The sequence below is a fragment of a genome, unplaced genomic scaffold (assembly GCF_019419815.1).
Source record: "Pyrus x bretschneideri cultivar Hongxiangsu unplaced genomic scaffold, Pyrus_bretschneideri_v1 Contig33, whole genome shotgun sequence".
NCBI lineage: Eukaryota > Viridiplantae > Streptophyta > Magnoliopsida > Rosales > Rosaceae > Pyrus > Pyrus x bretschneideri.
Window position 1 is genome coordinate 2,877,681 of NW_025999646.1, and position 21,729 is coordinate 2,899,409.

Sequence of the window (21,729 nt, forward strand, 5' to 3'; positions counted from 1 at the left end):
TTTTGTTGTCAAACTAAATAAACTCCACTAATAAAAAGGCTACAACAAGATGCGAAAGGCAGTCCAAAGTAACCAACTACAGGTAAAGCACAACAAAGAAGACACGATGAAAAGGCCCAAAAGTAGCCGGCTTACAACAAGGAAAACCCTAGATCTGGAGTACTGTTTGCCTCCACCAAACAGCTGCGCTTCCATAAAAGGGCCGTCATGACCACCAAGAACTTATGAAATGACTGAATGAACGAAAATGAGGGTAAGCAAGCCATCCGCGCAAAAAGTGCTCCCATAGTTCTACCAGATAGTGCTAATAACACTTTAACAACTATCCTACACAAAAGCGTGCCGCCAAGGAGAGGCACCTAGGCTGAGTAGCAAAGGATGGTGGTTGAAGACTTGCAACGGAAACCAACATTTGAGCAAGAGTGCGGCATGAAAGTCCAAATCTGAGACAAGAACCGGAAAATTGAGACACAACTCAAGGAAATAAAAATCCAAGGCGAAAGTGAGAAAACACATAAGCTAAAAGGACAATAGAGAGGGAGAAGTTGGGGTTGGCAAGGAAGATTGGAAGTGGGGTTGCCACCGATTTCCACCTAAAAGTAGAAGTCGGCAGCAGAGGGAACTAAGTTTTTCATATTTTCAGGTGAGAAAAAATAGAGGCGAATGCACTTTGTTAATATTATTTTTTTGTTGCGCACATCATCCTATTTTTATGGTTTAGGCTGGAGCGACAAATACGAGACCTTGGTTACAGGCATGAACAATCATAACCGATTGAGTTACAAGTCTTTTACGACACTTTGTTAATTTTAAAATACGCACGCTAGTCCTTTTTCACCTCTCTCTCTCATACTTACAAAATGTCCAACTTTGCAAGAGAGGATCAAAATTACGATACATGCTGAGAAACGAAATGCAGAACATATTTTTTGGCTAAACAGAAGTATGATACACGCCGAGGCGGAGTATGCAAAACATATTTGTTCCAGGAGTAAATTAAATGCAGTCACTCTGCATCTGAGACTTCATCTTCGTCTTCATCCAGAATGTAGACCAAGGCGCGTTTTCTCGCAGCAAAAACACAGGCCACGCCTCTTGATGCTGTTACAGTAGAATTCATCCGAAATTTCAGAAAAGAAAAAAAAAACGCAGAACTCTCATGTTCAATTTGAAACTACAAGGATGAAGTGAGAATAATTTGAGACACGGGTGATAGAACTTGTTTGATTTGAAGTGAGAAACAGCTTTTAGAACTTACAGCTGACTGCGAGGGGTGCAACGACGGAGTGAGGTATTCTACGCACCTTCTCATTCTCCATTTCCAGGTGAACAACAGAGTCCTGAATATACACATTTGAGCAGTTGTATCATATATGCCACAGAGCAACGTGGGAACAGAAATCTAGAGTTATGGCATCTTCTCGTTTTAAGTAATATAACACAACGAATGCACAAGGGAGCAAAGATCAGAATTACCTTTAGTTGATGCAACGTCCAATAGTTTAGATCTGTGGATCTTGCGATCGATACAAATGGAAGGTCATCTGTTTGCACAATCATCATAGAGGCGTCTCCAGAACTTTCAGAAACGGCGATTGTTTCATTTAATAACAAAACAATCTGACTTTCCTGTTATAAGTAAAAGCAGTTTATGAAACATTCCAGAAAAGGAAAATAAAATGACGGATACGATCAGTTTAGGTCTCTACCTTATATAAGGAAAGATCCACACAGTAATAACCAGCAGGGACCCCCAACAATACAGCTTCTAATGAAGTATAGCCCTTGTTTACACTGCTTGAGTCATGCATAAACCCTCTCACTATTCCTATGCAATTTGCAATTCCGGAGAGAGACTCATCTGGTATTTGGAAAGATATGTAATCGAGAAACAAGTGTTCACTCTGACAAGAAGAGACCGATTGGGAGGCATCCTATAGAATAGGAATAAAAGAACCGGTGTTATCGATAATGAATTCAAATTGATTTTACTGAATCACAAGATTCAAGTTAAAAACATCCCGAACTGCAAAACCAATAAGTACCTCGTAATACGATACTGAAACAGGAATGGTGGTTGACGAAGATGATGACAAAGGTGGAAGAGGGCAAAGCGGCAATAAATCCTTGCACAGTATCTTTCTTGATATTGTTGTAAAGGGCATCAGAAAAGCCTCCTTGAAACTAAAAGACCAAGGGGCACCTGTAAGTTGAAATTGAAAAGGCAGTACCATATGTATGCATGCTCATAACCGTGTGTGTGCAGTGCACCCTTGCCTGTTTTTGTTAGTGACTCAATGCTAAGTTAAACAAGCAGGATTTCACTTTCCTTCTTATTATTTCGGTCATCATAAATTAGCATTTTGAGGAACCCAAGTGTTGGCATTTACAAGGATATACTATATTTGCTCCAATGTTCATAGATGAGGGCCATGGAAATCTACATACCTAGACTCCATCTGCTGGGATTCCTTGCTAATGTCCTTTGCAGATATCCAAAATCTGAAAATCCCCCAAACTGAACCAGTTCTTTAACTCTTTGCATTGTTTCCCTGAAAACAATACAACTTCATCTTGGTTAGAGATACAAAATGAGAATCAAAATACTTGTATAATTGCTAACATGCAAGCACACGTCTGTTGTTTTCACATGCACATATATGCATAAGACATGTACATAACATATGGTGTTATTAATTTGGATGTGATCCGTAGGCAATAAGAATATTAGATATCAAGCCATCTGCAGCTATACAACATAGACGACTACAGAGAAGCCATTATGCATAAAAGATATACATGATATATTAGAATAATTGCGAAAATGTTTGCACTGCAGACAAGATTTAGAAATAACTTACAAACCAATATCGATATGGTGATCGGCTTCTGATGCTTCCAGCAACTGCTTGACAGGATCTTGGTCGTATAAAAACTTCAAGAATATAACGACTAGTTCACTGCCAAAACCTAACGTATGAGTAAAAGGATATTTGCTGGTAGCAAACAAAATACAGAGGAAAGTGTGACACATACCTATTGTACAGTAGAAGATGATGATCGCTTGGTTCTGACATAAGTAACTTTATACATTTCAAGAGCCAGTTGAAGAAATTTGAAAACTGAAAGAAAAGACAATTTAGTAATGAAGAAAGAAACTGTGCTCCCTTTCATTTTTATTACAGTATAAACCTCAAGCAAACCTGCTGCACAACAGTTGACAGCACCCTGATAAATCGTTCAACTTGTAAAAGTATCATCCCAGCTTTTTCTGTCGCATTATTGATGAGCGTCTCATCCAAACCAATTCCCTGATATCGTGCTCGCCATCTTGAAAGGCCTCTTAATTCTCCCATCCTGAATGCAATAATTTCTGCAGCAGGCTGAAAAAGGGTAAACTATGTTTAGTTTCTGCCCAAGTCCTCTGATGGAATGAACATTAGAAAATAGGATCACATATATTTGGCGTTTGTAACCAACAAAAATATAATTGAGACTTCACAATGGTAATCAGCGTTTCCTTTTTCTGCCTGTCAGTTCCATATCCATATATTAGAAAAATTGTATTCTGATATAGTTCCCGATCACAGATCATGTAACTTTTTGTAAAAAATGATACCCAGAGAAAGTAAAACAAAAAACAGTTGCTCCTAACAAGAAAATATTGCATCCACTGCAAGGGCTAACTAGCACCTGGAGATGATTTAGGACAATAAGCTGGAGTTCTTTTCCGGCACCACAAACAGCCTTTGACACGCGCTTCACGCCCTATGAGTAAAAAAGCTTTGTTGAATTCACAATGTCATCATATACACATTGCTCAGTGTGATACTAAATCTCAATGTTAAAATAGTATGTTACATAGCACTAAGCATACCACTTCACCAAGAGAGTTAACAAGAAATTGATGAACTGGTGGACTAGTCCTTGCACCACCTAAAAGACTCAAAAACTCCTCCTGGGGACAAGAGTCAAGTCCTGTATACAAATGGTACAAACTGTATGAATGGAAGAATCATATAACCAAGAATTACATCAAGAAAGTGGGACATCGCAGGATCCAGAAATTACCATGGTCAACAATCAGATTAGATAGAGAATCAAACTTTTCATGGAAAGTGTGCATAGCATCAGACCACTGCTTGTGCATAACTGAAAGTGACGCCCGAATAACCTCCACCAATTCCTCAATGTTAGATGCTTGTTGCGCCACTTGGTGAAGCTCATTTTTCCTACAATGAGAATTACAGTCGTAAGCATATTTTAAATTGACAAGGGGATATCAATATACGAGTAGAAAAGATATTTAAACAAGGAAGCAGTACATAACGTGACTGTATCAACCACATCTAAACTGATGTTAGAGCCCAAAATTTTACATCTAGAGCATATCGATAAGATTGAAACATTGAACAAGAAATCAAGAGAAAAAGATGGTAAAGACTAATATACTATAACCAACATGGCAGCACAACTTCCAATACATATTAAACAACCTGTCATATACTGGGTTCTACAAGGAAAGTCACCTCTTCCAGAATATAGATGTATCAAGCACCATGCAGTGTAAGCCATGAATACCATGTTGAGTCACTCGTCTGCTTTCTGATTCTTCCCTATCATCAATCAATTCTCCTGAACATGTGACTATCAAATGACAAAGATCTTTCGACAAAGCAACCTAATAACAACATGTAAGAATATCAGCTTGATCTAGTAAATTTAATATAAGCTGTAAATAAATGGAAAATCCAGTAATCATGAAAATAATATTGTCAAATATAATCCTATAACTTTGAGATCGTCCATACTAAAGATGAATTTACCTTGCAAACAGAAGCATTAAGAAGTCTGCACTCAGCTTTTGAATCCGTAAGTGGAGTAGGAACACAAAAATTGTGTATGTTCTGGCACATATCCAGAGGCAGTCACATGACACATCAAACATAAATTGAAGTAAGTTTCACAAAACTAAGCATCATCAACCCCAACACTTTATGACAATGGTTCGGAAGTTACTACTTACAATTTTCCCTATTGGAAAAATCCCAAATATACTAAAGCAAATGACTCCATCTTTGTCTCCACTACACAGGATGTTAAAACGTTGCTGTGAAGAATTTGACAGCTCTTGAAATGAATCTTCACTATCATCTATGAAACCAGTATCTCCAGATACCAGTCCAGGCATCCGCGGAACTCTTGGAGGAGGTGGGAAGAAACGAGAAGTACGGTCTTCATACGTTGATATACTGCCGTGCTCATCCTATAATCAATATTTGAAAAAGGGAGATTAGTAACATAATAGCTTAGCCATGTTATCTCTTATACATAAATAAGGTATTTTTGTTTGTAATTGAACTCTAAATTCAATGTACCAATGCATAATGAAATTTCAGAAGTTCAAAACAACTGGCAAGTGAATAGGAACATAGTAAAACATCAAGCAAAACTTTTGTAGGAAGCAGATATATATATATATATATATATATATCTGGCAGAGATTTAACCCCAGAAAAAGCTCAAGTAAAGAAAAACCAACTGATTTCATCCATTAGAATCAAATTGGTGCATGGCCTACAATTGGATCGATGAAAACATACTCTAGTCGTGTGTCCATCCTCCTCCCAGTTAAGTGAAACAACAGCAACGGAATGTGATTTTAAGCTTCTCAACAACTTTCCATTCTGCCTCGCATCAAAGAAATAAAAAAGATTTAGAAAGCATAAATGTAGAAAATCATAAGTCCACATTCATATGATAAGCTTTAACCTTGTATTCGTATATGTCGTTTGTCCAACAATATCACAAATTTACGCAAGTCATCAGTTCACAATGACAAGTTTGCAACTTTACTGACTAATTAGTACCAACAGTATGTTTTTAACTGAAAAATCAACACTTTACTCACTTCAACATCATGCAATGAAACTGTTCCATCTTCAAGCCCAACAGCAATTGCTTTTCCATCGGGACGCCAACACAACGACGTTATGCTCCTTCCTAAACCAAACAAATTCAAAACTTTTACTCACAACAAAACACTAAACCACCAAGAGAGAGAGAACGAAAGATATACCGGGAGAGATTGTCCAGAGCCTCTGCCAATTGAAACGGTGCAGCAAAATCTTGGAGTCTTCGGTGACCATCGCCAGCAAATCCTTCTCAGGGTTCCATTCTGCAATTTTAATCTGCAAAGTGTTGAGAATTCAAAGTTTCAAAGATCTTCCTTTTTTTTTCTTTTTTTTTTTTCAATTAAAAAAAAAAGTTAATGTTTTGGGGGATTTGATTGCGGAAAGTGTGATATGAGAAGAAACCTGAGACGCGAGTGGCTTGTCGAACTGGAGCTGAAAGGGAAGAACTCGCTGGGCTTCGTCCGTTTCCATGGCGAAATCTGCAAGCGCAGAGCTTTGCAAAACCCTAAAAGCTAAAACCCTGCTGCCGGTACCGGAATGAATGGGAGCAAAAACGGGGGCGTATGAAGGCGGGAGATGGTGACTGAACTGAAGCAGCGCTGAGAGAGAGAGAGAGAGAGAGAGAGAGAGAGAGAGAGGCGGGCTTTTTTGTTTTCGGCTTTCAAAGTGCAGTGACTGACGGCGGCAGGTGACTGGCTGACAGTGATCAAAAGCAAAAATATGAGTGCAAAAAGAGACGCCGTTGCCGGGGATCGAACCCGGGTCACCCGCGTGACAGGCGGGAATACTTACCACTATACTACAACGACTCAGTTGTTTGTCATTGATGAAGTATTATTTATTTTTGTTACTTAATACTTTCTATATCTTGTTGATGCCCAAAACCTATGCCGCATTTATCACTTCGGTCCTTGTAATTTATCCGAGAAAGATACATATTTACACTTTGGCCCATAAAATTTCAGAAAGAATTCAAGGTAAAGTTTTTTATTTTATTTTTTTTAAACAAACGATATTATCTATATTAAGAAAAGATAGTGGCCTTAGTTTCGGAATAAGCAAGTAATAATATAGTTCAAATGCGTTTTTGACAAAAGTTGAATCTAAAATTTCTCACTTTTAAACCAAGAGAAATACTATTAGACTGTAGGCTGGTTTTTTTTCTTTGTAAAAAGACCGCAGGCCGTTTCTTAAAACTGAAGCAGCATACCCTATTTTTGGCGGTAATACCCAGTACACTCTGATATAACTCATAGCTGATCAGCAAGCCTCAATGGGAGAAGAAGAAGAGCCACAGCAGCAGCAGCAGCACCAACCCAATTCGCCTTCCCCAGACGCAGAAATTACAGAAAACCCAACCCAGCAACAGCAAGAATACTCTTGGCCGGCGATTCGGTTCGATGTCCATCCGCAGAGGGCCTTCCACTTCCGCCGCCAGTTCCGAACTTCCCCAATCCCCAACAACTTTCTCAAGGGCGTCAAATGGTACTTTCCTTTTGCTTCCGCCTTACTATCCCATCATTTTTTTCATAAAAATTGTGGCTTTTTATATATGGGGTTTGATTTTTTTGGCGTAGGTCGCCGGATGGGTCGTGCTTTCTTACCAGTTCCGAGGACAACACGCTTCGGGTTTTTGCATTGTAAGTTTCGATTATTTGATGGCCTTTTTATTCTTGTTGGTGTGGATTTTGAGTAAAGCATTGCCATTTGATTTGGGTTACAATTTGGGGATTTGTTACTTGCCTTCAGTACTCAAAATGCATTTCAACAACCAACCTTTTCAAAAATCGCTACCGTGGTGTTTGCTAACTCTACTCTTGTTTGGGTTTTATCAGGCCAGATTATGGGAGTGAGAATGCTAATGGGTGTTCTGTAGCTGCTGATGAAGGTAAGTTCTTCGCCCGGAAATGTATTTGCTTTGGAGTTTATTTATTGTATGTTAATTTGCCAAAAGAATATTTGTACCTGAAAGTTTTTGTTTGGTATTGTTTGAGAACGAAAATTTTCAGGCGAGCTATGTTTGATTGGTTTTGTATTTTCATGGAAGTGTAGTCATCTTTTTGGTCTTTTTGTTTTTGCACTCTTGAGCTGCAGATTCGTATGCTGCAAACCTTGTTGTGAATGAGGGAGAGTCTGTATACGACTTCTGTTGGTACCCTTACATGTCTGCTTCAGGTACTTCTGTAACTCTTCTAATGGGGGGCCAATTTGTTAAGGTTATTCGTTATTGTGACGATGAGAATCTCAACTTGATATCCAAGATATTTACTTTAGAGTGGCTGATATGATTCTGTAAGTAAAAGCTTGATTTGGAATTTTTTATGACGTTGCAGACCCGGTTACCTGTGTTTTTGCAACTACATCTCGTGACCATCCAATTCATCTTTGGGATGCTTCTTCTGGACAGGTGCTGGCTCATTATTGCAATCTTCATTATGCTAATAAAATTAGTATTTTTGTACGAGTTTTTCTATTTAAACGCCACATGTTATCTATGTCCACCGCACTTCTATCTGCACCACACTTTAAATTAAAAACTTCACATTTTCTAAGGACACCCCACCTATCTTCCCACATTGCCACTAAACAGATATTACCACACCCACACCCACCACCGCTCCACCATCTTCTCACAACTGGCAGCGTGGAAACTTCCGTCATCTTTTTCTCTGCCAAAGCGTAGCCTCCACCAAAGACCAGCCTCTTTGAAATCAAAACCATCAATAACTCTACTCTAATCCATATACCAAAGTTCTAAGTCCATAAATCATCAAATAATCTCAAAATGCAATAAGGAAACTGTAATAATGAATTCTTGTACAATATTTTCCATATTAATGTAAAGGTGTCTGGTGTGTAAAAAGAAAAATCTTTTTGTATAGCTAACTGCTTAATATAGCATTGTAACATACCCAATTTGGCATTCCGTGTTTAGTTCACTCGTTTCCCATGTATACACAGTTTTGATATGTATTTTTTGGGTTAATGTTTGTATATCGCATTACCACCATTATTTTGGGCTGAAATTGCAGCTACGTTGCACTTATCGTGCTTATGATGCTGTGGATGAAATCACAGCTGCTTTTTCAATTGCCTTTAATCCTACTGGAACAAAGTAAGCAATATTTTTTTCCTTTCCTTTTCAAAGGTTATACAATTCAGTTGCATGTTTTCTACGTCATTGTTATGTACTCTTCAATTGTTTCGCAGGATTTTTGCCGGATACAACAAATCTGTTCGGGTGTTTGATTTACATCGCCCTGGTAGGGATTTTGAACAATATTCTACACTTCAAGGAAACAAAGAAGGCCAAACTGGTACATGTTATCAGTTTTTATCTCTAAATTCTGATGATAAATTAAGAATCTGTGCAAGTGCACATTTCTCAGCCTTTGTGTTGTGGACAGGTATAATGTCTGCAATGGCATTTTGTCCAACCCATAGTGGAATGCTAGCTATAGGTTCTTATAGCAAGACTGCTGCAATATATAGAGAAGATAATATGGAACCCTTGTATGTATTGCATGGTCATGAAGGTGGGATTACACATGTAAGTCATCGTTCCTTATTGTTCATTTCACTTTGATCATAACTTCAAAAGATGAACCAAAGCTTTTGCTTTCAGGTCCAGTTTTCGAAAGATGGAAATTATTTATATACTGGAGGCCGAAAGGTAAAATGCTTTACATGCTCCATCGTTTTTAGTTTGTCTTTTACTTTAAATTTTTCCGGAGTCCGGTTATTTTGTTGGATATACAGTAAACCAGTTCTATGTAACAACTGTCAGTTTATAATGTGACTTACATGCTTTATCTTTTACTTGGAAATTTATTAACATATGTATTAATATATTATTGTGATTGACTTTAGCTTACATAATTGCTTGAAGGATCCTTATATATTATGCTGGGATATACGCAAAGCGGTTGATGTTGTGTATAAGTAAGATATTTTTTCTTTCCCCTTCTAATTTAGAAAGCTATCTAGTCTTTTGTACATTGGAGGCCTGTTTTGCTCACGTTGTTTTACTTGCAACGTGGAATCAGGTTATATAGGTCATCGGAAGATACCAACCAACGGATTTTGTTTGATATTGAGCCACTTGGACGCCATCTTTGTACAGGCGGTCAGGTAGCATAGCTTTAAATTATGTTTAAATGTCCAAAGATGATGCCACAAACCAACTCAAAATTCCAAACCCCATGCTGGATCTGATAAATCACTTGTTTAATAATGCATATCCGTTTCAGGATGGTGTTGTGCATATCTATGATCTGCAAACTGGACAATGGGTAACAGGCTTCCAAGCGGCATTGGGTAATTCATTTCATATCCTATAAAGATGTAAAGTGCTACTGCAATATAACTTAATCTCTTCTTTTGCTGACTCATTATTCTGTTCCGTACACCACGCAGATACCGTTAACGGATTCTCCTTTCATCCCTTTCTGCCATTGGCTACCACTTCTTCAGGGCATCGAAGATTTGTTGGTCCTGATGATGGCAATGAGGAATTGCATCTGAGTGGTACCTCCTATAACCCTAATGCTGAAAACATATTTCCTTTTTTAGAGATAATTTTGACAAATTACATTGTATATCCTTCCAATTTTAGTCTCCTATGCTAATCATGTTTGTTCTGTTCGTTTGTCATTTTCTCCACTCTTTTTTTCCCAATCTGCATTGTGAAAACGACCGAGTGATTAATCATCACTTAGGAGTTAGTTTGGTGTTATTCTGATTCAAAAGGTAAAAAGTGCCACCTAGGTCATTTCTTAAAGCTTAAATATGAACTGATGTCATTATCTCCATTACGGCTGGGTAAATGGGCACCTTTGTTTTCGTGTTGGACAAGTCAGGTTCTTCATTATTTACAGGCCTGCTGGTTTTAATAACACAGACTTTTAGATGAATGTGGGGTGCTGCGATATCTGAATTGCTACTTGTCCTTTTTCCGTTGTACTCACCCAGGTGTTAGAGAATGCCCCAGTCGTCTCAGTCCCTTTAGATGACAGGAAGCTACATGATAGCAACTAAGCCGGTTTATCTGCGTTCTAATCTGAGCTACCTGCATAATTTCACTGGATAACATGAGAACATGTCATTGGCTCATTGTACTAATCGAAGGTTAATTGTCCTGGGATATGCAGGTGACGAAAACTGCACTTCTGTGTGGAGTTTCTCTGTTGCTTCAATGGTGGAGAATGATGCTGCAATGGACGCCGATGATTATAACAGCCACAACCTCGACCAGCATCCCTAGTCAAAACAACCCTGCGAGCTTCCGTTACATCTAAGGGTGGATTGAGACGCACATCATTTGTCTAATTGTTGTACATTAATTGAACTACAAGGTCATAAACAGTATCACTCTAATGGCAAATGTCTTCATGCTTAATGATATGTAAAACCCAAATATTTGAGCACAGTTTTGATGGCTATATGGGAAACGACGAGTCGGTTACAAAAGCTCTTTTTTTTCTTTCTTTGCAGTGGTGGTAGTTTCACAAGAGCCAAACAAGCTTTTAAGATGCAATTCAATTCAATGAGAATTTGTTAGACATTAAGTGCCACTTTGGGCTTATCTGAAAGTGCTTTAAAGCGTTTTTGGTAAAAATATTTTTAGAACTAATTCTTAATACGTACAAGTCTTGCAGAAAACATTTCAAGTGTTTTTAGAATTTAAAAACATTTTCTTAAAAAAACATTTCAATCATTTTAAAAACACTTCAATTGAACCCTTAATAGGGAGTCTTAACTTTCTACAAAAATGAAAAACACTCTTTTAATTATTCTTTTAAGAACACAATAACAAATAGCCGATATTCAAATGTTGTGTATTAATATTTTTATGCTAATTTTCAACTCGATATTTACTAGCCGTTGAAAAATTATGTACCTCACAAAAGAGAGACCTTGTTACTAATGACCTGTAATACATATCTAAATGACCTAGTTGGTAATGTGATTAATGACTTACCGGTCCAATGCATATCGAACATCACTTTCTTACTAACAACTTCTAGGACAAGATTCGACGTATGACAACTTGTATTCGATGCACATTGTCTCATAAACAAGCACGTGACTAGAAAATTATTTTCAATTGAAATGCCAGTATGGAAGGGCCACTTATGTTTTCAAAGGGGAGTTAATTTTTAATTAGGGATTAAATTTTCGAAAATAATATCCACATGGAGTTAATTAGAAACCATTTTTGGAGAAATTTCAAAGTAATAACAATGGGGCCCACCGGAAAATACGGACAAATACGAAAATAAGGCATGATTTCCACTTGTCACATGTTCATTAAGCACCCAGATTAGTTCGGATAAGAGTCATTAAAAGCACAGTGTTTAAATCCAAGGGCAAATTGGACTTTTTGCCTTCCATTGCCAGGGCAACCTTAACTGGGGTGTTTCTGGTTCAGTACACAGAGACACAGCCTCACCGGCTACGGGGAACACAAAACATCTAAAAAATGTGGGGTCCACAAAACAACCTGGTCTACAAACCCTGCACGTTTGACCACGTCAGCAAATTACCACTTTACTTTTTCTGCCGGTATTTTCTTCCGTTACGGTCCAAGTGAGGAGAGAAATGGCAGGAAAGGAAAACCAGCGAAAGCTGAATCTTCACTCGCCACCCTACCATTACCTGCCCAAACACAGTGAACCTCTCTCTCTCTCTCTCTCTCCTCACTCTCTCTCTCTCCCTATATATTTTCACAGTCATTGGATTTTGATTTCACCTTCCTTCCTGAAGCTGCTAATTGCTCTCTCACTCATCGCGTTCCAAAAAAAATGTCCAACCAAGCAAACATCATCAAAAGGCAAAAAGTTGTCTATGGCCCCCCTCTCCCACCTCTCAAAAGACTTAGGAGAAGCAACAACTCCGATTCGAATCCTGTGGCCGGAGCCAGCTCTGGCTCTGGCTCCAGCAGCAACAAAAACGCCGTCGCGCGCGTTGGTTCGGTTGAACTGAACCACGACGTTGTTCATCACATTCTTACTCTCCTCCCCGTCGATAAGTGTATCAAGGCCCGCGGCTTGGCGACGAGATTCAAAGACTCGTGGCGCTTTGCTCGGAGACTCCACTTCGGGAGGGAGTTCGTCAAGGAGTTTAGACTTGAACCAATGGAGTTCGCCGACACAGTGGACCGTGTTTTTAGGTTCCACAGGGGACCCGAAATCAAGAGCTTCCACATCTACATCGATCCCGACCATGACTATGTCGCGCGGATCGCCTTGAAGAAATGGCTTTCCAAGTGCAAAGAGAAAGGCGTCGAAGAGCTCGATTTGGAGGTTTTCGCAATCGAACGTTTTCCTGATTACTTCGTCCCTTCGAGGGTATTGGATGTGGAGACCCTCAAAGTGTTGAAGCTCACTTTCTGCGTCTTCACACTCCCACCTCTTGGCAAAGGTCTGTCCCTCCTCACAACTCTTATTCTCACCAGAGTTAACATCATTGAAGAATACCTCCAAACTATATTCAGTCACTGCCTCCTCCTCGAAACCCTGGACATGACATGGTGTGAAGGGTTTCGAGATCTGGTGGTGTGCACACCGTACCTAAAGAGATTCCGGGTGTTGAAGATTGCCAACAGCGGCTCAAGCGTTGAAACTGTGACGGTATATGCCCCAAGTCTTCAATATTTTTTCTACACTGGACAGTTTCCTGGTTTCCAAATTATTTCGCAGCCTATGGTGCACTTGAAGCAGGCCATGATAAAGTTTAACCCGATCACAGTTTTCACAAGCTATTGGCAAATCGAAAACCTTGTTTCTGCAGTCTGCATGGTCGGGGTCCTCACAATTACCGGCACATTCCTTGAGGTTAATCCCTATTTTCTTTCCTTCAAACTATCTGTAAAGTACTATAGTGATTACTTAAATATGTAGCTAATTTTGCAAAAGAAAACTTCATTTCTACACATTAAAATCATTAAAAAAATAATTTACATATTATCACATTCACGATTTTGTGTTATTTTTGCAATGAAATGCAGACATCTGCACTTTTGAACAGTGTAAAATGTCTCACATTTTTTGACAAAAAAAAGTCTCACATTATTTAAAAATCGATGAAATAAAATATAATGAATAATGAAATGTTTTAGTTCTAATTACAATTGAGGCCTTTTGCCTATTGATATCATCGATTAATTCATAAATTATTTGTTCTTATTTCTTTGATTAATCAATTTATTTATTTAATGTTCTTTGTTAATTAATCTATATTTTCTTTTGTGAATTAGGGCTTGTCCCCGAGATGTGTTAATGGGCGTCTCAAGGAGAAGGATTTCAGCCTTTGGAATCTTAAAGAACTGCACCTCATCCTGCAGAAACATTGTTTCTGCAATGTCACAGACATTGCTTGTTTTCTAAAGAATACTCCATCCTTGGAAAGACTGTTCATTGACGTGAGTACAAACCAATTCAGTAATTATCTACGGTTTTATATAGAGGCTACTTAACATTAGTAATTGGTTAACATATTTATACATATAAACACAATTATCTTGCAGATGCGTGCCTGTAGGTTTGAGTTTAACCATGGGCCTTACTGGGAGTTACATCTTCAGCCGCTATTGGAGACCAGCAATGTTGGCTGGTTTAAGTTTCTTACTATCATCAAAATCCATGGTTTCGCCTTCGAACCTCATCACATGTTGTTGGTGAATTTTATTGTGCAGAGGGCTATATGTTTGGAATCCCTGATTCTGATTTTTGTAAGAAATTACAGCAAAACCTCTCCTGGTTATTGGCAGAATTATAACCATTTGCAGGAATGTTTTTTCGCTTGGAGAATATCTAGCAAAGCAAGACTATCTGTATACTTTTCTGCGAATGACAGGAGCAGTGTTCATCCACAGCATTCAAGGATTTGGAAAGGACGCTGATGGCGATAAAGATGAACTGTTTTTCTGAGAGATTTGGAAGCTCCAGATTGCCAGTTTTCGAACCGATTGGTTGTTTAGTTTGCACCATAATTTAAAGCATTTTTAGTTAAGCATCCACAGAGGGGAGAACCACTAGGTTCTAATATTAAGTCTTATTATAAACAATTGCTGTTTAGATTGGTGGTTAGTTTCATAGATATTGCTGCACCATTATCCTTAACCGTTTGGTTTTTTTCAGATATGGCTGAGTCATTTCTGAGAAAAAAAACATTTAGTATCAATTTTATGTATGTTATTGTGATTTCTGTAGCAATTTGCATTGCAACTGGCTTAATGTCTCTGGAATTCCGTTGAACTTTTGTTTTGAATTTTGATCTTGCTCTATCATTTCCTGTTGCTAATTTCAAGTTGATCAAGTTCATCTATAAGTATCCTATATATTTATAGTTTGCTATAACTCATAACATTGTACTTATTGAAGAAAAAATCTTTATAACATTATAGGTATTCAACAGTCGTCACTTCGTGCATGTTCTGCATGCTACATATATAGAGAAAGAACGTATATCACATGCACGTACGTGCGGCGTTGTAATATAGAGGTTTGCCGCTCATTTACATGGCGGTTTTATTTTTGAAACTTTCTAAGTTTAGTTAATGCATCAGCGCGTGTTAATCACGACTTTAAACTTATATGCAAATAGCTAACTGTTTATGATTCTCACGAGATTCGGTTATTAATTAATCGTTCTAGAGCAAGATCAGATACGCATATCACACGTGTCTTGATGCTGGATTCTTGATTTTAGGTTGGTTTTCTTGATTTTAGGTTGGTTTCCAAAACGTATCCTAGTTCACTTAGGAGATATAAAATGTTACAACAATTAATAAATTCATAACGTTGATTAAATCCATATGTGGTGTTTTTCATCAATTACAAGCATCAATTTAGGGTGCTTTATATGAAATACAAGAAGGCTAAGGGCTGGTGCAACCGTGGAAGATCAGAATACCCAAATGCCCATTTGTAAAAGACAACCCAGGGCAGTAGCAGTAGCTGACTCTTTGCTGTCTAATTGGTATGAAGTAAATTAAGGTTGGATTGACATGAGTTTAAATTCATGAAGAACTGGCTAAAATCTAGGTTTGTCACGATCCGCAACCCATTCGTGCTCGTTTGGTGTCTTTTTTTTAACAAACGATATTACCTATAGGGAGGGAGCATGTTAAGTCTCACAATGGGCTAGCATTGGTGCCTTAGATGTTCGAGGGGACATCAACCTTCTTAGCATGGCTTAAATTTGATACAATTCAATTATGTGACAACTCAATAACCATTACGGGTGGCTCAATGGTTTGGAATAAATTTTAGGCATGTATTCCACATACATGTTTTAGGTTCAATTCCTAGTATTGGTGAATCACACAATGTTGGGAATGCCTCTTGAGCCTTCTCATCCTGCAAAAAGGTGGACAGCTTTGACAAAACCACCAACTGGTCCATTCTTATGTATATGTGACAACTCAATGAAACATCAGGCCTAATCTAGTTTTTGATTTCTTAAATTCACCAAATGTGACCAAATTAATTGTTATTCTACCTTTTTTTTATTTTTATGAGAGTTTTAACGAAAAGCCTGTGGTATTGTTCACTTTAACAAAAAAATCACATTTTTACACTAAAAAGTCAATCATGATACTATTCATTTTATCCTTTATTTTGTCTTTATTGTTAAAACTCAAATTTTTCAAACCCTTTTCATTAGTTTTCTTTTTTTTTTACTTTTTTTTTCTTCGACGGAAAATGAAATGTATTGCTAGCTCCCGACGACGTTTTTGGCATCCTCAAATCTTGCTAGTTACTTCTAACTCAAACACTCCTCATTGCACAATGATTGCGATTTAAAATCCAAGATTTTCAAATTCGTATGCATTCTCTATCTAAAAGTGTTCATCAATCGTCATCGGACCAATCAATAAAATATCCATATTAAAAATAAATAAATAAACAAATTGATGATTGAAGGTTTGATTTTATTATTTTGGATAAATTGGATTGATTTTTCAAATACAAATTTTACCAAATATGAGTAACTATAAGGAAAAGGAAAAAAGAAATTAAATTATACAAACCAATAAGGACTTAATTAATTTTGTAAAGGAAGAAGAAAATTGTTAACAAGACAACCTAGCCACTTAAGAGAAATTCTTCAGCTGAACACTATCGTTATAAAAAAATGTCATAATATTAGTTGTTGAAATTTTTTTCTTTTAAACATCTAATTACTTATATTATGATATTTAATATATTAATTAGGACGATATTCCCGTCACACCTCTTTACTTCTTCTGCTTGCAAGTTGCAACTAATAAGAAAAATTAAGCCACTTAATTGAAAAACTTAATAAAAAATAAAAAATGTTCACTACACAAAAATGCTTTTGGTTTTGACGTATGTTGACATTGACGTCTGCTAATGCAACAGCCGTCAGCCAACCAATCTTGAATCTTCTGTCAAACGACGCCCATCACCAGTCATAAAGCAGAAAATCATAAAATACTCACAGTCCATCCATATCATCCGTACACGTGTCATGAACACAACGAGTCAATAAAGCTCCACCACTAGATGACCGTCACTGTAGTCTAACCCGAAGCCAACGTCGTCGGGACTCTCTAACACGTAACGCAACGTGCCAGGAAAGCTGACGACATAGCCGCCGACTCGGACCGTCCATATCGCCACGTCATCGCCCACAGCAGCACACGTGCAGCTTCCTACCGGCCATCTCCCTCCGCCACGTCTTCACTCCAACGGCTAGTTTGCTTACCCTCCTTTATTTAACTTTTCACCATTTTTCGCTTTTTTCAAAAACTAATTAAACAAATAATATAAAAATCTAATCTTTTCGCTCCGTATATAAATTGTTTCTCTTCTTCCATTTCTACAGCAAAAAACACACAGAGGAGAGAGAAAGTTTAGTGAGAGAAAGAGAGATACTCTGAACAAGGCAGGAATCTAGGGTTTAATCTAACACAAGGTTTCTTACTCTCTTTGCTTTTGGATTCTCGGTTCTCTAGATTTTAGAAATTTTCAGAAACTGTTTTCAGAATCTGGGTTCGGTAGATTGTGTTTTTTCACTGTTGCTTGTAATCTGATTCGATTTTTGTTTTTGGGTTTAGCGATTTTGAGATTGTTTATTGATTGGAGAAGATGGCGTTGGGAAGGAAGTGCAAGAGTTGCTTGAAAACGAAGCGTGGTGGTGGCACTGTTGCGGCGGAGGCGGAGGGGGAGGGGATAGTGGAGTTAGGGTTTGTGAAGTACACGCGAGCTTTGGGGAGGAAGAGGATTGGGATTTCTAACAATGGCGAGGAGGCTTCGCCGGCTGATTTGTATCCCAAGACTCCATTGAAGAAGCAGCGGAGTGGGAACATGATTTGGGAATCGGAAACTGCCGCCTCCTCCGCCCTAGAAGCTGTGCCTCAGGAGATTCTGGTTAGCCCCAAAATTCTCAATTTTTTTTTTTCGGATGAAAAATCAAATATAAAATTGATTTCGATTTAATTCGTATCTAATCACATATCTATTTCTGTGCATTGCAGATTAAGGTTGTGTGTGGAGTCGATCACGATGATTTGAAGCGGCTTTTCCGTGTATCGAAAGCGATTAGAGAAGCGGTAAGTTTAATTTGTTCAATTAACTTCAATAATTAATTTTTAATTTGTTTTTATCAATTGGCATTGATTTTGATGGGTTTCATATTGTTTAATTGCAGACTCTGGTTGCGAAGCAGTGGCATTTTGCTTACAGCACGCCTTCGAAAACCCCTGCTTTCCGAACCGCCATTGATTTATCAGATTCGAATAGCTCTCTGGACGAGATTGAAGCCCCGAATGCTCCAAAACAGTGGAGGCAGATGCACAGGAAGTTGCCTAACCAGAAGAAGCTTGCTGAGTTGTCTGTGAACTTGTTTGCCTCATGGGACGACGAAGCGGAGGAGGATCAGGGGACTCGAAAAGGGCTGTTCATGGAGGAGGATGAATGAGTCTGCATATATGCAATGTCGCTAGTGTAAATACAAACTCATACTTGTGAATTTCATAGTTTTCGTCGATTCGGGTAAAGATGGAAAGAGCAAAAGACGGTGCTGCAGAGTGTGCATAACAGAGAAATATATGGTTGCAAGCAGTTTCTTCAAAGCCATCATTGAAGATCATAAACTTGCTTGTTCATCTCTTTTTTGTACATGTTTTGAAGAGGAGAGAGAGAGAGAGAGAGAGATTCCACTATTCACAAGTTGTTTGTTAAGGGCTAATCTTGTGCCCTTCCCCTTGATAATAAAATGAAGAATGTATGGCGTATGCCGTAGTATCATAATCTTCAAAGGAAACAATATTTTATGCTAGATATCCTCTAGAACTCTCTCAGTTTAATACGAATTCATCTTAAATGACTTTTTCCCGACTAGTATATATACCTTACCTAGGACTCGTCAATGAAAATATTTTCATACGCATACTTTGCTCTCTTTCCCACTCTTGAGTTCTAAGATTTATACTGACTTGACTGTCAGAGAGCCTTTGGCCATTACAACACCGGTACCCTAGGTTACACATGGTTGTTTGTTCTTGCTTGTAGGTGGCATTTTCGCATAGCTACTTCATTCACAGTGTGGTGCGAAAATTAGTTCCAACAATGTTCGTAATGCATTCTAAAAACTTTGTAGTCTTATTTTCTCTTCCCGCTAAGACCTTCATAATAAATTAAGGCCAACACATGTTTTACTACACTCTGATTTCAAAATACATCTTATTATTTGCTAATGACGAATTCGAACCAAATTATGTAGATAGCTCATTGTAAAATTTAACTCACTTTACCAACCCTTGGTATAGATAATATCGTATGTATTCAAAATAAATAAAAGTTATGACTTGAGGGACAAATTACTTAAAACTTTTTATGACAGTCTGATCAGTATGACAGAATCAGTGGTGGATCTTATGGAGCGCAATTCGTGGGTTTATGTTTTCTTAGTTGCAAGCTAAGTAAGATTTCAATATTCACAAGAATTTACTGTACCGGCGGCACTTGGTGGAAGTCGTCGACATTGCTTAAATTTTAGCTGTTCAAATTAAATCCTTCTTCAAATGAAAGTAAGGCCATGCTGGTTCACATGCCTAATTTCATAACGCTTTCCGTTAAATATCCTGTCTTAATATGACCTACAATTCCCTTTTACAGTTCATAAGTTAACCATCCTTGTACGGGAAAAAGAAGAATGGAAGCTTCAACATGTACACGATTGTAAAACTTAAGAATGCTCAGGAGTTCACTTTAATTGCATACCTTTTTAAAGAGAGGCTGCATGTATTTATATTGCATTTCAGATTACATCAGGGAAAGCAATCCCTATTTACAAGGCTTTTCAAAATTCAAAAATTACAACAAACTGTAGAAAAGATATATATCCCAGAAACAACAAACATTTGAAAGAGTTGTAACCTAAGCTAACTCTTCATGGATAAGAGTTTAGAGTGATCACAACTGCCTGAAGTCTCAGAAGTAAGATTCACACACTGACTTGGTCTATCACACGATGTGCTAACGAATTAGTCACACGCTATGCCAAGCCTAGTAGTGTTGCGTAGCGAGTAAGTAGGACATTAAAGTGATTGAGTGCGTGGTGATGAAGCCTAAGCCAAGCAGGTAGTTCCATAAGGTTATGTTTGTAGAACTCAACAGAGAAGAGTCACAGAGATATTTGGATGCGATGAAGCGGTCATTCGCAATACGTATTCTGTTGGAAGCTCTGTCCTGCACCTAGGATATCTCTGGTGCAGCCATATCCTATTCCGTCGCCTGTACCTAGGGTTGTTATGCCTTCCGCAACTTATTCTGGTCTGTTCCTAGGGGAGGTACAGATCATTACCAGAGTTATGGACGACCCGGTGCTCCCACTAACCCCTACGGTAGTACTGTGAGTGGAGCTTATCCGGTAGGTAGTGCGGTGACTTCATTCACAGGCAATGCTCACAGACATCTTGGCAGTGCTGGAGATCCCAGAGGTGCTGCTTCCCGAGCTCCAATAGCACCCACATTTCTTCCCAATCCTTCCCCATCTGCACATGGAGGTAGCTTCATTGTAAATTATCTTTACGTGTATCTTGTACGATTTATGCTATGCTCGTTGTGTAATTGGCTATGATTCAGGCTTAGCATATGGAACTCCAGCTCCTGGTCCTCAGTATTGACATCTTCTTCCCGTTAACACTCAATATCATGGAGCCTATTAACGTCCTGGGCGGGGTACTACTACTGACTGCTATACAGATTCGACGGTCATCATTTTGACGCCGTAGGCTACTCCCCCAGACGGATGAAACGGGAAGAAGTAGAAGACATATCATGCTTCTTGTAAAGCATGACGTCTTCCATTTGCTGCATAGGATAATAGGAGCAAGGGAGGGAGGGAGATAGGTTCTTGAACCAGTTGTATATTTTCAACTCTGGGTTGTCTATGATTGACTGCATTTTGATTCTTTTATCGACAATTAACGTAAAATCGTGTTGTAGTGTTAGTGACGGTTAAATAAAATTTCGGCATTGCCTGCAGAAGTGCTAAAAGCGCTTTTTGACGACCAAAAGTGTTTTGAGTTATGTTGTTAATGAGAATCGCCAAATCTTGCTCTTGAAATTGAAGGGTCCCAATCCATGTGATGAGGGCATAGGAAAGTTGGTATGTGACCCATTTCATATGGCCTTGAACATATGAATTGGTGGTTATATTCGTTGTCTGCCACAACTAACAACGCCCATCAATTTAGCCTTTATAGCCATATGGCTTCCTGTCTAGAACTCCTCTTCATTGAAAATTGGAATTAAATGGAAATCGATATTGAAAAGAAAAC

General features: G+C 38.3%; 4 protein-coding genes and 1 non-coding gene across 6 annotated transcripts; 3 read left to right on the forward strand and 2 right to left on the reverse strand.

The window, feature by feature from the left end:
• Window positions 1–654: 654 nt before the first annotated feature.
• LOC125480411 (anaphase-promoting complex subunit 4) lies at window positions 655–6,661 on the reverse strand. Its single transcript, XM_048591252.1, is given in 20 exon segments — window positions 655–1,101; window positions 1,259–1,340; window positions 1,477–1,629; window positions 1,710–1,934; window positions 2,046–2,184; window positions 2,449–2,476; window positions 2,479–2,552; window positions 2,862–2,960; window positions 3,037–3,122; window positions 3,204–3,383; window positions 3,694–3,768; window positions 3,878–3,978; window positions 4,072–4,232; window positions 4,530–4,681; window positions 4,827–4,907; window positions 5,027–5,266; window positions 5,604–5,687; window positions 5,912–6,003; window positions 6,080–6,191; window positions 6,318–6,661. Coding segments are annotated over 20 exon segments (2,328 nt in total). The 5' UTR covers window positions 6,387–6,661; the 3' UTR covers window positions 655–1,006.
• TRNAD-GUC lies at window positions 6,653–6,724 on the reverse strand. Its single transcript has one exon. It is a non-coding gene; the product is annotated as a tRNA-Asp (tRNA).
• Window positions 6,725–7,113: 389 nt separating this feature from the next.
• On the forward strand, window positions 7,114–11,343 carry LOC125480414 (telomerase Cajal body protein 1). Its single transcript, XM_048591259.1, has 14 exons — window positions 7,114–7,400; window positions 7,493–7,555; window positions 7,751–7,803; window positions 8,010–8,090; window positions 8,249–8,322; window positions 8,948–9,030; window positions 9,126–9,232; window positions 9,323–9,465; window positions 9,541–9,588; window positions 9,805–9,857; window positions 9,962–10,046; window positions 10,166–10,232; window positions 10,332–10,442; window positions 11,066–11,343. Exons 1-14 carry the CDS (start codon window positions 7,189–7,191, stop codon window positions 11,176–11,178), a joined length of 1,293 nt encoding a protein of 430 aa, XP_048447216.1. The 5' UTR covers window positions 7,114–7,188; the 3' UTR covers window positions 11,179–11,343.
• A 1,184-nt stretch (window positions 11,344–12,527) lies between these two features.
• LOC125480494 (putative FBD-associated F-box protein At1g61330) lies at window positions 12,528–15,188 on the forward strand. Its single transcript, XM_048591429.1, has 3 exons — window positions 12,528–13,750; window positions 14,173–14,337; window positions 14,443–15,188. The coding sequence occupies exons 1-3, from the start codon at window positions 12,719–12,721 to the stop codon at window positions 14,815–14,817; spliced, it is 1,572 nt and encodes a 523-aa protein (XP_048447386.1). The 5' UTR covers window positions 12,528–12,718; the 3' UTR covers window positions 14,818–15,188.
• A 2,512-nt stretch (window positions 15,189–17,700) lies between these two features.
• On the forward strand, window positions 17,701–19,223 carry LOC125480416 (F-box protein At4g05010-like). Of its 2 annotated transcripts, XM_048591261.1 has the most exons (4): window positions 17,701–17,858; window positions 18,001–18,313; window positions 18,421–18,495; window positions 18,594–19,223. In XM_048591261.1, the coding sequence occupies exons 2-4, from the start codon at window positions 18,032–18,034 to the stop codon at window positions 18,861–18,863; spliced, it is 627 nt and encodes a 208-aa protein (XP_048447218.1). In that variant the 5' UTR covers window positions 17,701–17,858; window positions 18,001–18,031; the 3' UTR covers window positions 18,864–19,223. The 2 variants fall into 2 exon arrangements, with proteins under 2 accessions (XP_048447218.1, XP_048447219.1); XM_048591262.1 differs by having other exon boundaries at window positions 17,764–18,313.
• Window positions 19,224–21,729: the final 2,506 nt, after the last annotated feature.